Genomic DNA, 23,679 nt, shown 5'->3' on the forward strand with positions numbered 1-23,679 from the left:
CTTTAAATAACGGGTCTTACCTTTGCTGAAATTTCAACATCATGATGCAGATTAGTGAAAAGTCAAAATGAAGCTCTGTCAGGTCTGTCCTCCAGAGGAGGAGAAAACTACTTTTAAAATGCTCGTTTGTTGAACGTAGATCGGATCGATCATTCTGATGCATTCGAGGAAGTTGGGAAATCTGAACGCTGTACGGCTTTCGCGACACAGCGTCAAGGGAATCAATTAATTATTGAATTAAAGTTCAAATCTAATAGGATTGTTAGCTGTTAGCATGCAGATGTCTGTTTATAGAGATTAATAAGAAGCTAAATCATGGTCAGATAGCCGCTGATGGGAGCCGGGATGTCATTACGGCGCATTACGTTCCGCCTGCTTTTGCTCTCCTTATGGACTGTTTTTCCTGCATACGCTGCAGCCTGCTGATACGCGATTGGTCAATATTACTCGGACTACAAGCGTACTATAAACAGAAACCAGAACACTTGCTGTCCTGGAAATCCACATCTCTGCCTACAGATTCTACATTTCTTAATTTTTTAAGTTTTAACTGCTGTCTGATCCTGCATTTGTCCCCCCTCCAAAAAAATAAAAAACTTTGAGCTAATACCATTAGCCTGTTAGGGGCTAACTTGTCAATCAACTGAAAATTAATTGATGTTAGTAAATCAATTAATAGTAAAGTAAATCCTGTTTGTCACTGTTGGTTCACTATCTGATTAAGTAACAGGTTTTTGCAGACATGGAGCTAGACTCTGGGAACTTGTAATGGGTTGTCAAGTTGTACTACAATTTGTGGGCCAAAGAAACATTTTAATAGAAAAGATAATGATCACAGTTGGTAAATAATTGGAAGCTTTCATTAGTTTCTGCAGTTGTTGGCTACACGGTCAGCTGTTGAGTTAAACACAGATAATAGTTTGATGCAGGGTGAGGCTAAAAGCTTAAGCTCAAGACTGGTCAGAATCCTATTCATGAGTAACATTTAATTAAACCTCTAAACATTTATATCTGCTACCTTGGAAATAATCCGGAAAGAGGCGGAAAAAAGAGAAAAGTCCTGCTTCACGTGAACCCGTCATCTTTCTCAATGTGTCTCTGTGTCAGTGTCTCCTGGAGACGTACGCTCCGCCTCCTACAGAGTCCATCTGTCTCTCAACCTGTTTGAAGCAGCCCTTCCCTGAGCGCATCACGCTACCTCTGCTACTTCGCTTTGGAAGATATACCATACATTCCTACTGATTTTTAGGTCATGTATACAACTATTTAAAAGACATTGTTGAGGCAGACTACTGTTACATCTGTGAGGGACGTAACAAAAACCTACTTGCTTGTGCAACACTTTCTTATAATTGAATAATTCATCGACATGCCTCAAAGTGTTGAAAGAAATATTCACTTCCAGCTGCACTCTAACGTTCCCCTGCATTTTTAAACACATACGAGAGGAGGGAAGCCTTTTTTACTTCTTTTCTGTGTTGACCCACTTTATCTCACATCTGAGCAAAAGGTGACAGGATGGAATTGTGAGGGAGGGAAATGACAACAAGGCGACTGACACATCAAAGATTATCTGTACAAATATAAACACATCCTGCCTCACGGTCTCCACGACATACATCTCGGTGAAAGACTCCTCTCGCCTCCCGCTAAGAAGTTGTGTACAAAAGGCCTGACAATATTGACAAATTCTTTCACAGCCCACGTCTGCGAGACGCACTACAACATTGTTGTTTGCACAACGGAGTATCTGATATAATGCCTGAAAACAAAATGACCATGCAGTGGATGCTCGAGGAGAAAATGGGTTGTTGATGGAAAGTAACCAAAACTTATTCAGGATAGAAAGATATTCAGAATCATGCAAGCAATACTGCTGGGTAGAGCAGTGATATGCAAAAATGACTGCAGCAGATACAGCTCGACAAACTCTGGTGAAAACACAAACACTGATGAGGGTGGGCTTCAGCGGAGATTGTGGGTTGGTGCAACATACTGATGACTGGGACAAAAAGGCATCTGCAGCAGGTATCCATTCTGCCTGCTGTGCATCAAACCAGGATACATTAGTGGGCAAACACAGAATAAATTGTGTTTCAGACCCTTTAAATAATACAGACTGTTCTAAAGGCCACAGTGGACCTCTCCTGTACTTTAAACCAGGGGTGCAAAATAAAAGATACACTAAAGTAAGACGCTGACAGGAAGTAAAAGTGAAAATCGCTGACTCAAATCCTCTGCTTCAAGGCGTAGCGTCATTGTGAAACTATTACACAATTTTTCAGTCTTAAATCAATGTCACACCAAGAGCTGATCGTACATTTTGGAGTCTTCAGTTTGTAGGGGCCCACATCGTGCAAGCTTTGCAGTGCTAGTCTATCTATGAAATTTTTATCTTTCACAGAGGTGAACCACATGATTACTGGGTGCCAAGACTAGGTACAAGATATGACATGTTGTATCTGGTGCCTACAGAGCGAGGGGGTGTCTGTCGCTGACACATTATATCATCATCATCATGACTATATTTTCATTCAATTCTATTACCTAGATTACTGTGTATATCAATTATAATTGAATAATGTCACTTTTTTTCACGCTGAGTCGTGCTGCATTCAGGGGCGCTCAGAAACGTGAGTGAGTTTTTACATATTTTTAAAGATTGATCTCGGGATTTATTAATCGATATTAATTTAATGAGAATCAATTCGAATCAGAAAGTTTCATTTTTTAAACCCAGCCCTAAACAAGGTAGCTATAAATTTACTTTAAGTCCTTTTTTTAAACTGCATTCATGATGTTTCTTTTACCCAACCTTTGTGTTCTTCTTCTGCAGTGAGCTGTCATAGCCCATATGACCTTTCAAAACTAGAATATGTAGCAGTAGGATGATTTGAGCAGAAAGTAAATAAAACATGAAATGATGACCCAGTTTTACCTTTTATCTGCAGAGAAAAATACATTAACGTGAAAATCCAAAAATAATCAACCCTGTTCTGCAGGCACTCTTCTAATGGGTACATTCTACGTGTAAAATATAGGCCGTCTATTGACAGGTTTGTCTCCTCTACAAGAGCTCTTTTTCTCTGCATTTCTCTTTCCATCAAGCTGTTTTCACCCTCTCCCACTTCTTTGTCTCAGAGCTATGTGCCAGGTCAGCCAGCCCTCTGCTCTCACTGTGGCACAGACACACTATGACTATGACTGACAAACCTCCAACTGAGGGAGGTGATTTCAAGTAGCTGTTATCCAAGATTTCTTTGTGTTAACAAATCGACTTTGTTAATATGTGCCTGAACTTATCGCTTAAGATTTGTGCCCACTCTTATCATCCTTGACGTGTGTGAGCAGAGTCAAACTCCTCTCAATGCATCATCCCGAACCATATACTCTGTCTCTTTTAATGCTACCTGATGGAGACAAGCTTCAACCCCTTTGGTCAGTAGATGGTCCAGCAAACATGTGCTGTGGTCACCTGGAGGACAATGGAGAAGGACAAACATAGCCTGGTTGTTGCATGCGAGATCTATCCGTTCAGCATCAATGTCAAGTGAGGCAAATGTCCTCAAACATGTCATGCAAGGATCTCATTGTCTCTGGCATTGCATGATTTAGTCTGATTCTGCCTGCTTTGGTTGATAAGCTGACCGATTGCAGCCCTTCATCAGGGCACTTAGCGAACCGATTGCCTTGCATGCAGAGTTTTTGTATCATCTGCCTGTTAAATGCACGCAACCACTGCTTCCATCACAGATGATGTCTGGAGGTTAGAGGCAGGCGTGCAGCTACAAAAGGGAACTTTTGATGGCGTGTATTTTCATAGGTCAAAATGTAAAAAGTTACAGTCACAGGGCTGATCTGTGCCTGTGTTTGTTGGTTCAGTTTCAGAGTTGTATTACCCTTAGCTGCCTCTGGAGGCCTGTTTATCTACAATACAAGTAAATAACACAACCTTGGCACACAAACTCCACTCTATTTGTGAGGTTCATTAAGAAACATGTTGTTTTCCCCCATATATCTCTCCACCTGCTCTCTCCCCACTTGTCCATGCAAGTGTCACAAATGTTTAACTGAGAGTGGAAGAGTCCAATCTATTGTCCGGAGGGGTGGCAGGGAGCTGAACCAAGTGCAGAATCACTGAGTTGACCACTTCCACTTATGTCCAGGAGACTGGGACACTGCGCATAAACACACACAAAGTTCGCCTACATTGCATCATGTTAGCTTAAATAAACAGCTAGCACAAAACTGTCAGTGATTAGTATGCCAAACAAGTAATACAGTGCAGAGCTTTACCAACGCAGCAGTGAAGAATCAGATCAGAATAATCCCACACAGTGCTCAGGCTGCACACTGATGTATCCTAATCAATCTCAAGTATCTGCAGCAAATACAGACCTCACCCAAATAACTCTGCTGCAGAAAGTCTCGTGCACGTCAACCACAGCTTCCGCCGCTTAGTCCTTATTCACACCTGCAGTATTGTTGTAGTAATTCACACGAACTGTCCGCACAGTGTCATGATAAACATGGTTTGGTCTTCGCTCTAAAAACATGAACATGACTCCATAAATCATGTTTAATGCTCTGGAATCATCAGGGGGAAACGGCCCCACTGTACGTCAACACTGACTTGTATGATTGAAAAGTAGCTGTGTGGAAACGTATGCTGTGCAGGACCATCAGCCTGTGATGTTTGGTGGTGCCGAGAGGAAGGCTTCACGCAGGCGGCAGCTCTCTCTTCCTCACTTGCATGTGGAAGATTTTCTGGCTCTACAGCGGAGGCGGGCCTCCTCCAAAAGCAGACGATGCCAATACACCTTTATGAAATAAAACTGTGTGAGGAAAACTGCAGAGGTGTTATTTTGCATATATCCTGTGAGTGAAGCTATTTTTTAAACCACCATCTACTGTAGATGCTAAATTGATCACGGAAGGCAAAACGCATGAGAGCCGTTAAAACCTATTTCTAAATTGGGACTTTTTTTGTGACTCAACTGTGAGCACTTAAAGCTAACATTCATTTTAATAACATTTAAGGCTGTAAGTTACGCTCTTTGTTAGTCAACCGACACATTATGCAGCATTGTGTGAGGATAGCTTTCTCCATTACAGTGATTTATTAAGTTCCAAGGGCAAACAAAAGGCTACGTGCCACAGAGCAAGGGCATGCATTCACATGGTCAGGATGTATATCAGCAGCTCTTAAAGCCTCCTATTGTGACCTAAAGACACTCTGAAAACCATGAAACAACAAATATCACAATAGCAGGAAAGTGGATTCTTGAGAGGAGAACTGTGCAGTCATGGAAGAGTCAAGGCCTTCTTCTACCTGCTGTCTTATTAAACACCAGCAGTGACAGTGTGTGCTGTTCTGTAGTGCTGTTTAAAGTTCAAACTTGGCTTACTCTGTTCGGAAGACAGGGTTTCATTTCCCCCTAATTGAGCGTCGCATCTCATGGGAATGACCGAGTCAGTAATAATATAAGGGTGATTCACTACAACTGGAACTAAGCTACAGCTCTCTGTTTAATCTGAGACTGTAAATGACAACACAGTCATAGCCGCAGTAAATGTCAATGAACTCTGACTCTTCCTTAAAGAGGGGGTAATAGGCTGTTTCACATTTTAATATATATACATATAAATAATGTTACAATGTTGGATGTCCAAACTAAACGTGGGTGAAGTTTCAAATCTGTAGGTAAAAGTATGTTGGAGTAATCCCCAGGCTTCTTGGCTCAGTCTGAAGGCTGCTGTGAACGTCAGGTTTCACCTTGTAACGTCACAAAGTGCAGCCTCAGCAGGCTGAGGAGAGCTGGCCAACCAGAAGAAAGCAGGCTTGTAGGGGCAGGGCTTCTTAAAGGGACAGAGCTGACTGAGTTGTTTCCATAGACTGTATAGATTGATGACATGACAGCTCCCTAAAATTGAAGCCAAAACATTTTGAGCGCCCCCTGCTGACTGGCTGCAGTATAGGTCATAAAGCCCGCCTCCTCCATGTTAACAGATGGGACATGAGTCAAACTATAAAATCAAAATACACGACAAATACATTTTTCTCAAACATGGTTTCTGTCATTATAGTTAGTTCTTATCATGCTGATTTACATCCAAGTGTTCATTTTTCTGACAAGTTTATTTATATTCTATTTAATGCTGTCAAAAGGATGATTGACAGCTCTGTTGACAAATACGGCTCCTGCAGCCGATCTGATCCGGATTAGCAGAGTAGACGACGATCTGCGAGAGGAAACGTAACAAAATCAATCACTACAGTCATTGAAGTTTACATATCTGTGAACGGCTGCTTCACCCACCAATCCCTACTGCGCAGTGTCTGGCTCCAAATGACGTCACCATTGCAAGATGGCTTCGCCTATCACAGGGGCTATTTTGGCATCACTTTCGTACAATGGAAGCAGATGGAGACGCGTCGTCCATCTATATATACAGTCATTGGTTGTTTCTGGCAGAGTGAAATATGAAGCTTGAAATTAGCATAATACCTCCCACCAAGATTTCCTTTGTTATATGTGTGCAGACCGTATATTACTGTTTACTTTCTACTGTAGCTGCTTTTTACTGATGAAATGGCTTGAATACTCAGCTTTTCTCTGTGCTAGTTAATATTCATGAATGAATAAATAACATTGAAAGTTGAAGGACAAACGTGTGTAGTTTAGTCTGATTGTCTTGTATCATAAGCTCACACTGCAATGGCCCACACCCTGATTTAGGTATGGCTACATCCTGATTGATTCAGAGAAGTACATGACAACACCTGTAGACTGAGTCCGACCCACTTTAAAGCAGTAAAAAGAGCAAAGACACAACAGCTCAGATCAACATCGGATGTGAAATAACAAAAACTATACTAAATTTGACACTTTAGAACAGGAAGCTGATTAATAGAATATGTTTTGGGTCCTGGAGTTATACATGAATCATGGCTCCTAGTTAGAAAATTGCACTCTTCCAAATCATGATTTCTACATAGCCCAGTTTTTTAGAGATAAATATAACCAGAATAGCCTCTGGTATCAGAGGCAAAAATAGACTCCTGCCTTAGGCAGAGGATAACACACCTGCTGAACAGTTCCTGTGTTTCTGTGTGAGTGTAAATCTGTGTTTTTGTGCGGCGTGATGCCCCATGGGAGCTCCAAAACAGGGCTAATGAAGCCAGACAGGCCGCTAAATCTCTACCGCAGAATGATTACTGAGCTCAGTTTAGGAAACACCCCCACTGGAGCATCCTGCAGACCAAGCTGGCGAAGCCTGCAGAGAGTCAGGACCTGTGTAAGTGAGAGGTCTGAGTCAAGTATCAAACATGAAACAGGTACACATTCAGCATCACTGGCTGCAGAATGACTTGCACCTCATTGTGGGATACAAGTTACTCACTCATCTCAAAACTTTTGGTCTTGTCTCAGTGGGAACTGAAAACTTTCGGTTTTGGACTGCTGAGACGTAAACAAGCAATTTCAGTGTAGATAAGCGAGAAAACACTTGCAGCTATAAGCCATTTCTTCACCAACAACCACTGGGTATCATCAATACTTATCAACATACAGCCTCCCAACTCATCAAATATGGAAGCTTGGTCATTAGACCTAAGCTTCAAAATATGATGCTTTGCTATTGTTTCGCTGTTGAAGACCGGTGGTGTAATATGAGGCACGTTAAAGCCCGCTGGGGCAACGACTGACTTTCATCCAGGACACCATTGTTCGATTCTCTAGTAGCTGACTTTATAACTTACATGACTAAAATAAGCAGCTAGCACCCGTCAGTCATTGGTATGCCAAACAAGCGATACAGTGCAGAGCTTTGTCGATGCAGCAGTCAAGAATCAGATCAGAATAATATAGTACTCAGGCAGCACATTGATGTATCCTAATCAATCTCAAGTATCTGCAGCAAATACAGACATCACCCCAAAACTCTCACGAGCTGCAAGATGTCTCATAAGTCACACGTACATGTTTACCACAGCTTCCCCTGCTTAACCCATATTCACACCAGCATTAATCTTACAGTAATTCATATGAGCTGTTCGCACAGTGTTGCAGTGTCATCATGGTTTGGTCTGCGTCAATTGCATCTTGATTAGTAACATAAATAACGTTCTGTTCCGTTAGATTCTGAAGCCTGATAACTTTCTTAAACCTTACCAAGTAGACCTCTTTATTTAAGTCTAACCGGACGTTGCATAATTATTTTTGCTGACCTGGCAGCAGAGTACTGCATGTGCTAATATGACACTAGATGGGCACATCAAGAGAGGCACATCGAGCCGCCATGTTGGACAAGTTGGGAGTGAAAAGGTGTTGCAATATCGCCCTGAAAGCTGGATGATACTAAAAATGCTCTTTGTGTCATGTATTATGTGCTCACACCTTACCTCTGACTGCATGCGATCTTCTCTGTGATGATTTATAAGCCGCACTCTTCATTAATGCAACAATCTACAGCAACTAGTTTGTATGCTAAAGGTGGCTGTTTCCCAGAAGCACACAAATCTCACGGGATTGAACCGAAATAGAAACTGCTCAAAAAAGTGTCGACAGTTCACTTTAACATCAGCAGATCCTGCATAATTTAATATTATCAGGGAAGTAGTTCCTTTTGTTTCTCTTTATTAGGCCCGACAACAAACCAAAGCACAATTTCCAGATGCATCTGCCTTTCCTGTTATCACAAGATGTCACACAGAATGTCTTTGTAAGACATTTGGTTTGAAGTATTGTTCTTTGTTGGACCTTGTCAGCGCCTCCCATAAAATATGACAACAAATAAAGAAGAAGGAATACCTTAATATTGTTCGAGCAATGCCAAACAAAAACCTGTCTCCCTCTCAGCCTTTTTATTGATAATGTAGTTAAAGCAATCAAACTGTGCGAGTAGCACTCAAGGACAAACTGCGGACCTTTCAGAAAACATGCCTTCTGCAATATCGATGTACCAGCCCAGTGAAAGGACACACCAGCAAGTGAATCTGCCTTTTTCTGCTCCTTACAGAGCATTCAACAGCTTACTGCACCAAACTCTACCCCTGCAGCCTGCCTCTCCTGTGCTTTCCTCTTGGATCGGAGCCCATGGGCGGGCAAGCACACATACTGTATACAACAGCACGCACACACACACAAACGTGTATGAGGACACACAGGAGGCATACAGAGATACTGGCCCACAACAATCAGCCTCAGCGTGAACACTCACACAAAAACACGGTAACACATGCGGCCGGGCACAGATGACTGTCACAACCTCTCAGCAACACACATCACAACATGGGGAGAACAGTTAAAGCATGGCTTCAGGGTGTCGCAGGCTGTGGTGACTGCAACAGATGGAACTGCAGCAGCAGTGGGGCAGGTGAGGTGAAAGGGAACCGAACCTCCTCCCGTGTGTGTGTGTGTGTGTGTGTGTGTGTGTGTGTGTGTGCGTGTGGAATTTTTTTGGTGGCTATTTTAAGGCGGTTCTTTATAAATCCTACAGGATGGCCAAGTCTCTGGCAAGACTTCCAAAGGACAGAGCATGCATAAAACATGACAAACATTCAGACGGAGGAGGGGAGAGTAATGGGGTACAGACCGGTGAGGGAGAGCAAAATACATGGCAGTATAATAAGGTATGCAAAGAGGGTTTTCAATGCAGCAGCAGCGGCGGCATAATCAACCGTACTGACAGCTCTGAGACTATCTGAGGGATCCAGAGAGGAAGATATGCTACCTCGCTAACATAGACAGTCTAGCATTTGGTCCCCTGTAGGAGCAGACTAGCACGATCATCCCGACTCTCACTGACAGAGCAAAGTGACAAGAGGCAGGAAGAGAGAGGGGTGAGAGAGAGAGATGCCAAAGACATGTAGCCTCAGACCTATCCATGATGCTTTTAAAAACACCCACCTCAGTCTGCTGCTGATCCCTGACGCAGTGAGCACAACCGGGGACTAAATGCTGTGATGGAGGAGCAGCCTGCAGAAGCCAGGAAAATCCAAGAGATAGAGCAGGAAAAGAGAGAGAGGAGGAACGATACGAGACGGGTGAATGTGAGATCCGGTGCGACCAAGATTATGTGCCTGAGTGAGATGAGCGTGTACGTCTGTGACATGAGAGAGACAGGAATACAGAAAGACAAGAAAAAAAAGTGACACGAGACAGACAGAACAGGGACGGGGAGCAGGGAGAAAGAAAGGGAAGAGACGGAGAGAGGAGACTGGATAAATGTGGGAGCTTGGAGAGAGTCACTGAGCAGAGCAGATGCACTAGAGGAAACGCCCCTCCCTCTCTCCTCTACACACACACACACACACGGACACACACACACCGACCTGCCTTTGCACAGTCAGCATTCGAGTAAGCATGCATTCAGTGATTCAGAGTGAGCAGTAAATAGTGAAAGAGAAAAGAGGGTGGACCAGAGGCAAGCAAGCATGAAGTGCTCATTTTGAAGTCAGTGACAGGACACTCCTTCGTCGCGCTGAGGGATTCCGTGTTTCCTCTGAAATTTGCTCAAAGTTGGCTGCGAGGGAACACGGCTCAGCAAGCTTAACTCAGAGAGGAGGTGCCTTATGTTACAAAAGTCTATGCAGACGCTGAAGAGCACCTATAAATGCTGTCTTCTATTATGCAAGAGGAATAATTTACATACACAGTATGTACACTTACCTGCAACCACAGAAATCTTGCAGGAGCTGATTCATGCTGCAGTAAGTAGCTTCCTATATGCTGAAGTGTCTCTGAGCGTGCAATAAAAAACCCTCTCCTTCATGCAGAGGGGGGTCAAGTGAGGGGATTACTTCTGAATCAATAACTTATTACATGTGCTACTGTATATCAAGTCCAATGCACCTGTGTGTGCATAAGCTGCTTATGTTACTCTAAATAGTTTGAATTGAAGAAGGTGAATGTTTAAGATGTCAATTATTTTATCTTATAATCAATTATATGTTCTTCAGTGGTTAAAAAAAAAGTGCTTGAGTGTCCGTGAAACCCCACTTTGCTGATCGTATTAGCAAGTAACGCTAGCGCAAATCAATGAGCAATGAAACCGCCGCTCTGAAAAAGCAGGGATGAAATTTTCACTTAACGTTATTGATGTTCAATCGACGATTTATGAAAGCGACTACCTGGCTGCTCTAAGAACAATAGATTTATGAGTGAGAGCCAGAGCAATAAAGAGTGGGCGAGGCAGGAAGAGAGGGGATGATTCATTTGAAAGTCCCATTTTTGTGTGTGTTTTTGTTATTGTGCTTAGTAGCAACCTCAGCTTCCCCTGAGTGATGGAAGTAGGTTGATGATGAGGTCGGTTCAAAAATGTTTTTTTCTGTAGAGATAGCTCAGGCCGTCCCAGGACTGAACAGGTGGCTGAGCAGGTAGTCTGGCTCAGGGATGCGGCCTTCAAGTGGAAGGCAGCCCACATCCCATCATGTGTTAATCACGAGCCTGTGCCAAGGACAGAATACTTAGCCGTATGGATGAGTAAGGCAAGGAAACGTGCAGCACAGTTTATATCTTTCGATATAAGAGACAGTAAGTCTGAACTTGCACACAGTCAGGCAAGAAAGCAGTCAAATGGTCTGCAAGCATTTCAAGCTAAATTTTGATGCATACATCTACCTCTTAGCTGTTTTGTTGTCAGTTTAATGTAAAGCTTCCTTTAGATTTGTATTAATGTTGTAGGCTAACCCTATGTGTGTGCATGTCTTTGTGTGTGTTCTGCCCAGCACCAGAGGGGACAGCGACAGCTTCACTGTTGCGCACCACTGTCCCTGGCCTTTCTCCTCGAGCTCAAGCCAGGTCACGGCATCTCCAACTTATGCCAGACTATGGCTCCAATGTTCCCTCCTCTCCAATCCAATGACACCGAGCACGGTGGGGTAAGTGCCAGACAGTCTGATGAGGCCACAGCAAGAGATCTTTAACCACGCCGACAATCGGAACTACACTTTCCTGAGCGTTTTTTGTGAGTGGAACCGGAGCTCCATTCCATCCGTCCAAACAATAATACATCTGAAGCTTTTAATTTCATGAAATGGAGAAATGATTCTGGGTGAGGGATTTTGCACCTTCTGCAAATGCTGGCCAACACAGGAAGGACGCATGTGACCATGAAAACTGAGTACAAATACTGCAATTATCCCACAGACAGCCATAAACAAATTCCCAAACATGGCCTTCTACCTATAACTCCATATTTGTGTTGCATGGTGTGAGGGCTGGACCTGTGCTATGTATACTCAGTGTGGTAGGCTGTGGTCTGCATGTGACACTCTGCAGCTTTGCCAGACAGCTGAATAAGGGAAGGGTGATGCTCCTGTGATCATGCCAGTCGCTTGAGTGTTTTCCCTTCTCAATAACAGCTGTAAAATTAAAATAACAACTGGGCCATTTATTTTAACCCACATCGTCCCGCTTCCATTGAAAGATATGATACATATGAGGCTCAAAACATCCCAAAATGTGACTTCACAGAATTCAACAAAGCAACATCCAAACCCTCTGTTTTTCTATTCCTGTTCAAGGTCGTGGTGTGTTTGTAGAACACCAACGGTCCTGCAAATCTGCACAATCTTAATTGGGTCTGGTTTAAAGCAGTGGATTCTGCTGCCATAATGTGCAGATGCAGCATAAATAAGGCATCTAAAACATTATCAGTGCCTTGCTTGATTTATTGATTATCACTACTATGAGTCTGCAATCGCTCAAGGAGATGAGGAGAATTTCCATAAACTCAAACTCAATAATGCAACCCTGTGCGTTTACAGAAGGTGATTCCTTGACAGCTTTACACAAGATGCTGACTTACATTTGGCTACAAATGGAAATAGACGCCCTTCTTGAAAAATCCCTGAATCCAATTGATTTAATTTGAATGTTAAAATTGATATTGTACATTTTTAGCAATAATGGTCAAATTATTGGCTTTTTAATTTGAATGTAGCTGCATCTGTGTAAAAAAAAAAAAAAAGAGTACAGTTCAGACTTGTTCTTACGTATAGTGTCATCAAGCTACTTTTGTTGGGATTTGGCGCTAAATACCGGTAAATAATAATTGATTTAGTGATTGGTATTTACGTTTTTTTATTGTTACACCTCTACAAATACAACACAACAACTCTTAACACAACAGTTGAAATTTCAGCCCCAATATAGAGCTGACACCGAGGTCCTTTGGGTATTGCTGAGGAGAAAGCCATTAAGCTTCTAGTTCTACAGCCCCTGCTAAATCTCACTGGGAATACCTCACAGAGAAACAGAGTCGGTGACAGCAGGCAATAAGTGCACAAATGACTTCTGAGGAATTACTCTGTAACTTTGTGGACAACACAAAAGGACTAACAATTCTCTATGAGCTCCTAACCTGGTAGCTGACTAACCCATAAGAGGCCTCCGTGTTATGTGAGGACAAAGCTGGGGAGGACAGCTATTCTGCCATTGTAAACCAGTGCTTTGCAATAAAATTCCGAGTTCCCAATGTGTCTGTGATAAAATAGCAGCAGGGTAGGAAAGAATAATATTGGCTCAGCTACAAAGAAAACAATATATATGGACCCCGAGTGGAGCTGTTTCTCTTGAAAACACAGTGTATGAATGATGTGATTACCAATTTTTCCAGGACTGAAGGAATTTCAGCCTCAGCAAACAGTTGTTGCGGCACTGCAGGTCACCACGGGACCGCAGGCAAACAAATACAGTTATTACATACAACAAACAAGATGCAGAAGGCAGTACTCTTCCTGTTTTTGTTTAGACTTCTATTTTAAATTTTACACCAGACCTTCTGCTACTCGTACCTAACCGATGTACACACAGAATAAAATTGCACGAAGCAGTAGGTATTCAACATGTCTGTGAGGTCTGAAGGATACTTAATAACTTGACGTCAATCAATGACGTCAATTGTGCAAATAGTGATCCAGTTAGGGCTAGCACTAATACATAAAAAATACATGTAGCTGTATTAAGATATAAAGCTTGTATGCTTGTCCTCACATAGCCCTGAGGCCCTGTTTTCTTGATGGAGACGCTAATAGCAGCGCAGACAACCTAATAACTCACTGATAATTGTAACTCTGAACAGCCAAGTTCAGCCATTCTCATTAACCTTTGCATTTGAAAATGTTCCAGATAAAAGTCTATAGTTTCTATGTAATTACCTTTTCATAATGTCTTCTAAAATTACACCTACACACATAAAGTCTGTACTTTGCATCTGTAGATGCCATATAGCAATTTTCAAATCATGTCCAAGTCCCCCAGAGAAATTCACTGAGGAAAATGGTTTCTAAAAACACACGCATGCTGATCCGCTTAAAGCATATAATCTTAAATCGCCCCCTCCTACCTGAAGCAGCAATACCAGAATCGTGCAGCATCACTCTCAACACAACGTAACTTTTTCTTACATCTTTGAACAGAGTTTTGTGTTACTTTAAGGTGTGGGTCTGTTCAATAATTCTAATATGCACATTAGTACAAGTTATAGCTTTGGAATGGGTAATTATTCAGACTTTACAGCCTGAGTCGACATAAAACATCTCTTATTCCAGTAAAGTAGAAGCTTTGACCTGTAGTGACTCCAAGCTGTACCATCACTGAGCCATAACTCAGATTCCACATCACATGACGTGGCAGGGATCGACAAATCTATCAATTAGTTGCTGATGACACAGAAAACATTGATGTTTGACGAAAGCCCAATTGCTTGCAAATTGCCTTTTACCTTTTCAAATTTATCTGCCAAAGCAAGTCGGGCAAGCAAATTCAGCCTCTGCTGTCTGCAGGCCAATGCAAGTGGGGGATCTAATCAGGAGATGCAAAGTGCAGCACTCTAATTGCATCATTAGCTAAACCAATGACTCAGTCACAGTGACTTCAGCCTCCCCCTCCCCCCACCACTCCCTTCTCTGCCCCATCCAGAAATAGGGAGTCAAGCCTCAAGCTCTTTACTGTACAGCTGCTCAAGCAGAATAATTATAACATGTTATGTGCAACAGCGCAAAATGCTAACGTTCCAGAAATATCCATCTGAAAAACATAGCATTAATGAGACTGTCATCAAGACGCTTTTCAAGCCAAGATGTCCGTCTTCCAGGGTGTGCAATGACGAGTTGTGCATTTTGAAACATGGGAATAAAGCATATAAGCTCAGGCACACCATGTGGTGATGTTGCCTGAACATGACAGACATAGCCTCATCGAAAAATGTTGAAGACTGTCATAGGGCAAACAACTAGCCTGAACTGTTTTGCAGTGTACCCACAGGTAACAGTCATACACGGGCAGGCGCACACTCATGATTCTGATGATTTGGATTTTGATGTGATGTGATTTTAACAGTAAACACTGCTCTCTTGATGCACAGTAATGGGAACAGAGCCTTGCAGTCTTTTTTTGGCTTACTTTTGTTTGGTTGTACAATTGGTGGATGAAAAAGCCACTTGAGCTGCCCTCCTCTGTGAACGACCCCTGACTTGCTGTGGTGTTGCTGCATGCTTTGCTGACAATGACTAAGAGGCGGTTTCCCAGCAATTGAAAATGCAGCAGAGCAGAGAAGAACTCGCGTTGCATTTCCTGTCTCTGTACAGAGAAGGGGGTGAAGGTAACACATCTGGGTGCTTCCGGTTAAGTTGCTCAGAACGAAAATGAGAGCCTCGTGTCAGTGAAGATGGAGCTACTGTCACAGATTTATGAGGAACACTGATGTCAATTTCTTAAAGTAGTTCTTATAAATACAAGTATACCAACATCACCTTTACTCTATTACATCTCCATTGGTCTTTTTTATTTTAAAAGGTATGCGCAGAACATTTTATTTTGATAGTTTGAGGTGTTTGACAGTGCATTGATGGACGTATTAACCCGGCCCGTGCTGCACTATTAGCTGGAGTCAGTGAATGCAGCAGCATCGTCTGACTGCGGCTGCTGCTGAGGATGGAGACCTTCTGGATTTGACATCTCTCCATGTCGGCTCACGTCTGCAGAACGATCTCTCAATGTTAGGATAAGGTGTCTCTCTGAATTCACTGGCGCGCGCTCAGTCTGAACGCATCTCGTGAATTGTGAACACGTAGTGAAGGTTACCTCGGGGTAACTGCCAATTTTGAGACGCTCATGTCAATCCATTATGCCGAGGATGGCAGCGAACTTGAGGCACATCATTCAGCACACTGAGCAAGCTAATCAAGGCAAATATAATGATTCCTGGTTACAAATAAACAACCAACCTTTTAATGAGGTAACACCTGCCCGTGTTGGCGCCGTGTTAATAACTAACGGTTACAATGTCATGTTAATTTCCATACGATAGTTGCTAGTTACCGTGATTAACGTTGCTTAATTTGATTAACGTGATTAAACTGCTCTGCCAACCTAAAATAGCTGACATGGTTAAAGATATAAAATCAATTTCGGCATAATACTGTCGTTGATATAAAGTGGAGCAAACGTACACAACAGTTTAAGTCACAGAAGAAAGCACAATTTCTCTTACCGTTGGCGAAATCCTTCTCTTCCTTTTCGGCTGTGTGAAGACCCTCTGGATTTTTGTTGCTCTGACACAACTACCACGCGCTGCATCAAAGCCCCGCCCCACTGGCTGCGGGCGAGCCGCCATTCGTCAATTAGAATACAACTGCAGCCAGGCCGATGCTTCTCATTGGCCAGAACAGCTGCCAATCTATTTGGATTCTGCTTCCCGCGTTCTGAGCACTGATCACAATACATTACATTATGCAGCCTATATTTAGGCGTCAACAACCGCTGCAGGCATGTGCAAACAAGTCACAGTGACCTCCAGTATTTATATACCCGTTAAATAAGACAAACACAGTTTTGTCACATTAATGTTTTAATGTGAGACAATAAAACGGTCAAAATAATGAGCAAGCAGTTTGTGGGAAAAACTACAATATAAGAAGAATACATTTCACCTTATCTGGAAAAGCCTGTGCACAGTGTGCAGTAATTATCCATGTTGTGTTTCAGTGTTAAATAACATAGGGGTGCCTTTTACTGCCAACTAAGAAAGACAAAGGGAAGACAATAACCTGTCCTAACAGAAACATCCTTACATCCCCTCGGGAGAATGATTTGTCAGTAGTGACTTTGACTTTTTGTGTCAGCTACATTGAATTAGCTGTCTCAGTAGTGGCACACTTATATAGCAGGCAGTGCTGCTAGCAGGATGTACGTGAACACAGCTACATTCAGTCTTTTAACATAAGAGGAGCCTTGACTTGAGCTACAACCTCAGCCCCCATAAGTTCCTCTACAATCGTCAGGGCAAACTCGAAACTGGTTCCTGGCCCACGGCTGGTGATGTAATGTCCATCCTTCTGTACTCGAGCTTCTGAATATTTATAGTGGTCTAAAAAAAGACAAAGAGCAATACCATAAGGATAATCACAATATGAGAGCTTCAAGCTGTAGACTGAAAGCCCCACTTATAAAACATCCGAGTGCTCAATAGGCACTTACACATAGATTATCTATCACTATCTAAAGTGACCCAGTTCTAGTATGTTCTTTCAAATTCCTGCTTTCGCTTTAACCTGAGTGGAGTGCTCTCCTCTACTGCATAGTGACATGATTTCTTGGATGCAAGAAAAAGCTTATACAGCACCATCTGGTGCCCTGTACAAATAATTACAATTCCTCCTATTCTGAGCTAAAGCCACTAGCTGAGCCTAACAATTTTTCCACCCTTTTATTTGCATGAAGTGTTTTAATTTTATTACCTCCAGCCATCATCTTCTCCTTCATGCCGGGATGTGTAGTGACTGTGCTGCCGTACCCGATGCCATGTGCAAGCAGAGCAGTGGGACCTGCAGAAGGGCAAAGCTGTTTAAGGTTCATTTAACAGCTCCCTCTTATAGAGTGACACTATGAACTTGTTCCGTTGCTTCTGTCAGTCCAGGTTTTTATCTTTATGCAGTGGAAAAAAAGGTCAGAGTCAAGTGTGAAATAGGGTAAAATACTGCCTCTTTGTTTGCATCACTTCCCTAAAGCTGAAAACAAAACGTGAAATTCACACAGCAACGGAAAATAATACAGAAAATGCTGCATGGAACATCAGGAATCACAGTAAGCACGATGAATTAATAACAAAAGAACAAAATACTTGACGACAACACTATGTCCTAAAGGTGTCCTCAGCTGTACCATTGTTTCTAAGAATACACACACATGCAGTATACAGTTTCAGCCTCTGCACCACGTTGAAAAGGGAGAAAAAAAGGAGAGGCTGAAGACACTGACTTCTGCTGCATTAACTTTGGCAACGTCCTAACACTGCAGTGAGCTCATCCAAAATCTGTTAATAAATAGAAAGTTATTGATTATGCTCCTTGGCTGCCTTCCCATGCAGTCTAAAGATTACACTTTCCCCCTGGCAGAACAGCAGACTGCCAGTTAAAGCCAAGCTTCTCCCGTTACAGCGAGTCCCCACCCAAAGGACGCCAGTCTGGGGGAGAGAGAGACCTTTTGAGAAACAGACAGCGAAGCAGACACAAGGAGGGTGATGATGACCATCTATCTATCAGCTAATGAATGTAAAAGCATATGTCAAGGTAATCATTTTCTTGTTGCAGCAGAATTATAAGTCTTGCATCTGGCCCTCTTGCTAGCAGGTTCATTAAACTGTATATCCCAGAGAGGATTTCACTCATTTTCTAGGACACCCTTCAATCCACTTTGCCGCATCGGTCCCCGTCCCCATTCAAAACGTCCTTCCAGTGTCCTTTCTCTGCATACAAAGGGCTGTCATATAAAATGTCAGGGCTTGTGGGTTCACTCAGGGACAGATATTAATCAAACCTCTTCCTTTTGTTCTATATGCCAAAAAGAGGTCACACATGACTATAAATTAATGAAGCTTGTCATCTGTTAACAGTATGTATTATTCAATATGTGTCTGAGAAGTGCGATAAGCTCCTTTAAGGGCACTTCTAGTTACTCAAAGAAAAGAACATCTACTGACTCCACTGCCTTGTGTATATACAAACTGCATCTATATTTTGTGTGCAAAATCTTTCATTATAGTTTTGACCAAATCAAAATCCCATTTACCGGCAAAAAAGTAGCTTGGTAGGTTTAAAACTACAATATCATACATTTAGAGCAGCTTCTCGTTAAAGTTATAATCTTGAAGATCTCAGGTATGCTTGGCGGCACCTTGTGGTCAAAAACGGCAATTGCGGCAGTACACTTCCAAGATATCCAAACGTCTACGGTAGGCTCCTTTTGTTGCAGTTGTAACTCTCGATTTTCCTCGCTGACGGTCGCTTTCCTTTTTAGACTGTTTACCGGAAAAGCAGCCGCTTAGCTCCGCCTACCCTCTCTGGCAGACCAACCACTGCTGGGTGATGGAAAATGCGTCACTAACTGGGCACCACTTGTGATTTTTTCCATGAATGTTGCCACAGACTCCCAGTCCATAATAATACTATATACTGCAAATGTAAAGGCTTTCATCAGTGGGCCATAGGCCCAATCACCATTGTGTTACCTCATTCGGCGATAGATAGAGACTTAACAGACATTTATTTACATGGAAATCTTCGAGATTATATCTTTAAAACAGTTAAAAGGTCATAATATGAGTGTATATTGTCAGACTCGTTTCATTTTTGTTATGGAGAATGACTGTGAGTTAATTTATTGCTCAATTACTTATCAGTCTGGTATTTCAGAAAGCAAGCAGCAGAATAAACTGCACGGTGAAGGTCGGGTCATTCAAATCTACTTCATTAAAAGCAGCAGCAGGGTGGTCAAATCTGAGGTCATGATATATTTAAACTTCAACCCTTCGAAATGCATCAATATTACAGGCTGTTCCTGTGTAATTATGACTTTGGTTGGTTTTTCACAAACTGTACCTGCACAGATGGCTGCAATCAGGCCTTTCCTGCCATCTTGATCCTTCAGCACCTCCTTCACAACAGGAGACTGCGAGAGAGCACAGAAACCAGATGCACAGTGAGTCATTCGCAGGCCATGTGAGCACACAGTGTGCTGACGATGGTATAATGATTGAGACATACTGGCAATGACATCAAATGTAACTCATCACTGTTGCAAAACAACAACAGATTTATTTAACAGACAAAGTGACAATCATATTTCAACAAACACCGTACCTCTTATCTCTTAGATGAGTGTGATTAAAATATTAACTGTTCATTATATTATATAAATTTAGATTTTTTTACACAGATTTTTTTAGTATATCTTTGACAGAGAAGAAAAGAGAGTAATAGAGAATGCAAATAAGTACATAGATTTCTAGTACTCTCCATTTTGAAACCCAAAAATGTATTTTTTAAAAGGATGCCTAACTAATGATCGAAAAAACAAAAAATAAGCTCAGCCTCTGAATATAACATATGCTGACTTTTTCTTGTATTGCTTTTAGGGTCATTTATTCTTATATCCATCATTTTACTAAAGCCATAAGTCCTGTCCCGGGTCATAGAAGGACTGTCGCCTATCCCAGCATGTACTGGGCAATAAGCTGCTATCTAATAATCAACATTTAATATAAACAATAAAAAAAGCTTCAAAGCACAGACCCCTAAACTAAATATAAAGCAATAGGTTAATGTATGATACTCACAGCATAGAAAATGGTGCATTCAGCCTTGTATGCTGCAGTTATTTATGATCATATTATAAATAACTATAATAATAATATTTGGAGTATCAAACCATTATTCATGACTCTATGGATTGCTGTTTCATAATAACTGTTAACCACTGCATGTTTAATATTGAATCCTTGTTTTCAGGAACTTTCAAGAGGACTTCCTTATCAGCTGTCTGATTAAGCTACATTCACACAGTCCTCCAGACAGATGAGCTGAGTCTTTCAGTAACTTTAACTTTAACTTTAACTTTAATCAATGGTTAATAATTAGTACGTTTTAAACTTGAAACCACCTTTTCTGGCAAATGTTGTGAATATGTTATATTATATAACAACAGTTGACTTCTTCTCTATTAATTTTTAATATTATTAATTTCTCTAAAAACATCCTTTCAACTACGTGACAGAAAGTTTGAGAACCACATTGCCAATCTATGGACCTGATGCCAAGCAGGACCACAGCAGCACAGCAAGGTGCTGCTATCCCCTGCTGTGGGGTTGTAATAAAAACATGATATCATGAATGCTAATGCTAATGAGGCTAATGCAGACTTATTCTGGCCAAAGGGGAAACCCTATATGTGGTTAGACCCTGGGCAGAACAGAACATGAAAAGGCAGAGTGTTTTACATGCACTTTGTCAGAGTATGTCTCACCTCTGCCAGATTCTGGGCCCCTGGCATCCCTCCTGGCAGAAGGACCACATCATATGGGCCCTGGGAAGCAAACCAGGAAAGATAAAAGAAGTCTGCAAAGTTACAAATAGCAGGTTATCATCCAACATGGTTTCATTAATGGTGCTGATAAACTGAAGATGTATACATTTTAAAATATTTAATATAGGTTATGTTATGATATGTTATGATAGTAGATAAATGCAGGGCCCAACCTGCTTGCTAGCTTCCTCCAGACTTTCATCAGGACAAATGACGACGTTTCTGCTGCACTGGACTGGCTCTTTGCCCGTCAGTCCTGCAACCGTCACTGAAATCTACAAGTCAGGGTAGTTAATGTAAAACATAGAGCATTAGTATGATGTCACGACAGGGCATCCTCTCTTCTCTATGTATGGCTGATGAAGACTTTTATTCTAAAAGCTATCAAATGGCGGAGAGGTGAGGTTGAACTATGACCTTTAACTCGCCCTCGCTCTGCACTCATTTTAAAGGTTCTACGTGCGTCAACAGCTGCAAAACTGTTACCAAATATCTTATGGTAAGCATCAGAAATGTGAAAGGTTATGTAGCATTGGTAACAATGTTGCTCCTTATAAGCTTACGTAAGTTTGGCATGGTAAGCTAGCAGGTCTAGCTTGTTATAAATGTCCCTTACTGCTCAACGCTGTGATATCCATCAGTATCACCGTGCTGTGATATGGCTGTTGTACCCAAGAACCATTGAAATCACGATAGTGTTATGGCTAACGTTGTTATAGTCAGGATGCTTTCCTGTGCAATAACTAGCTAGCTAACTGCGAACATAGTGAGAGCATGTCAACAAGGCTGCAGACGAGTTACAAACCCCAGCTCTACGCATGACGTCCACTGGAATAACAGTCTCCATCTCCTCTGCACCTTTAGACAGGATTACTAACGCCCTCTTGCCTGCCATGGTAAGCTTAGCTATGCTAATGACAAGTGAAAAGACGCTAACTTCAGGGTGCAACTTCCAGCAGCTACTCGCAGGCTCTGCAATGAGGTTTTGACAGGAGCAGGGTTGCCAGACTTCGCACGTCTATCCCCCTTACGAAGACAGTAAACCATGTCGTACTCTAACCCTTAGACTATCTATGCTAGAGAGTGCACATAAAAAACACACATATTAAGTATTTTTAATGTCGAGACTTAAACCAATGGATGACACGTGGACTGCAGACTGAATACAAAGAACTTACATCTGCACTTTGTAAAAAAAAAAAAAAAAAAACATAGGCAATATGTTTCTGCTGTCTGCAGGACATCAAAACTCCAAGCTCAACCATTCAGCTGTGACTTTGGGATTGTTAGGTTAGTTAGTTAGTAGTTAGTTAGTTATATAATAGCTCAGAAGATGCATTGTGATTTATGATCTTTTGCAAAATAATTGTACTTTTATCATTTAAGTAGATTCTTTCAAAATTACTCTGATTGTCTAAACTAATGAAGATATACCCTGTCAAATTCATGTTGGATTAGGTTGGTGTTATGTAAATAAACTATAAGCAAAGGAAATCTATGTTACAATCTTATACACTAACCAGGAACAATATAGGTGCCCATTGTGTAAAGGCTAACACTAGACAGCTTGCAGACTAAAAATGAAATGCCGAAAAGAGATTTTGAGAGGCCACTTTTACAATATAAAAGGATAATAATTATTGCATTGTATGCAATTAGGTATGATAGTTTTCCCAGTTAGAGATAGTCAAGCTACAAGCCTTCATCAAAGCAAAGTGCCTGTAATGTTCTCTTATAGAAGACAGTTCATTCTTTCCTCCAGTAGGTGGAGGCATTAACCAAATATTCTGGAAGGGAGGCATCAGACAGAAGTTGACAGTAACTGTCTTGAACGAAAGGACATTGTGGAGACACAAAAGAGCTAATTTTGAATAACTCCATATAACCTCTCAGTTAATCATAAGCTTATCATCAGCTGTTAGGTGCAATTCTAAAAGCTCATTCGGTAATGTAATGGATGTGGTGTTGAAAACAATACCAGCCAGCAGGTCGCAGAGTTCACCAAGTTCTTTAAGATCTGTCTGTCTGAGAACTTCTGCACTAACACTCTTAAGTCATTTAGGGAATCATATTCCAGTGTAAATCCTAGACTTAGTCTGTGGGGCTTTAGTGTGCAGGCACCCATCCTAGTTAATGTGCCTCTGTGCATTCTGCAGCTGAGATTCACTTTCATATTTGTGCGACAAACTAGAGCCCAGTGAAACGGCAGATTAGACAAAAGCGTAGGGGGTGCTGGCAGCAGGTTGTTTATTGCGTGCCTCTGAGTGAATCCAAGAGGCAGCGGTGATTACCAACATATGCAGCTGGGGAT

The 23,679-nt window shown here is 41.8% G+C and overlaps 2 protein-coding genes across 3 annotated transcripts in view; both read right to left on the minus strand.

The window, feature by feature from the left end:
* Positions 1–16,520, minus strand: part of kcnab2a (potassium voltage-gated channel subfamily A regulatory beta subunit 2a) — a 101,699-nt gene extending 85,179 nt beyond the window's left edge. Inside the window, exon 1 of one of the 2 annotated variants that reach the window (XM_069678827.1) lies at positions 16,501–16,520. The gene's annotated coding sequence lies outside the window, so the exon portion shown is untranslated. Of the gene's footprint in view, positions 1–9,911; positions 9,985–16,500 lie in introns of those variants that run through there. The other variant, XM_069678826.1, reaches the window with a different exon arrangement.
* Positions 16,521–16,850: 330 nt separating this feature from the next.
* park7 (parkinson protein 7) lies at positions 16,851–22,349 on the minus strand. Its single transcript, XM_069678236.1, has 6 exons — positions 22,174–22,349; positions 21,542–21,643; positions 21,309–21,368; positions 19,886–19,955; positions 17,747–17,833; positions 16,851–17,376 (listed from the first exon to the last, which is right to left on the minus strand). The coding sequence occupies exons 1-6, from the start codon at positions 22,261–22,263 to the stop codon at positions 17,216–17,218; spliced, it is 570 nt and encodes a 189-aa protein (XP_069534337.1). The 5' UTR covers positions 22,264–22,349; the 3' UTR covers positions 16,851–17,215.
* Positions 22,350–23,679: the final 1,330 nt, after the last annotated feature.

The sequence above is a fragment of the Semicossyphus pulcher genome, unplaced genomic scaffold, assembly GCF_022749685.1.
Source record: "Semicossyphus pulcher isolate SPU_LCO1_2020_fin unplaced genomic scaffold, fSemPul1.0.p SCAF_3, whole genome shotgun sequence".
In the NCBI taxonomy this organism is placed as follows: domain Eukaryota; kingdom Metazoa; phylum Chordata; class Actinopteri; order Labriformes; family Labridae; genus Semicossyphus; species Semicossyphus pulcher.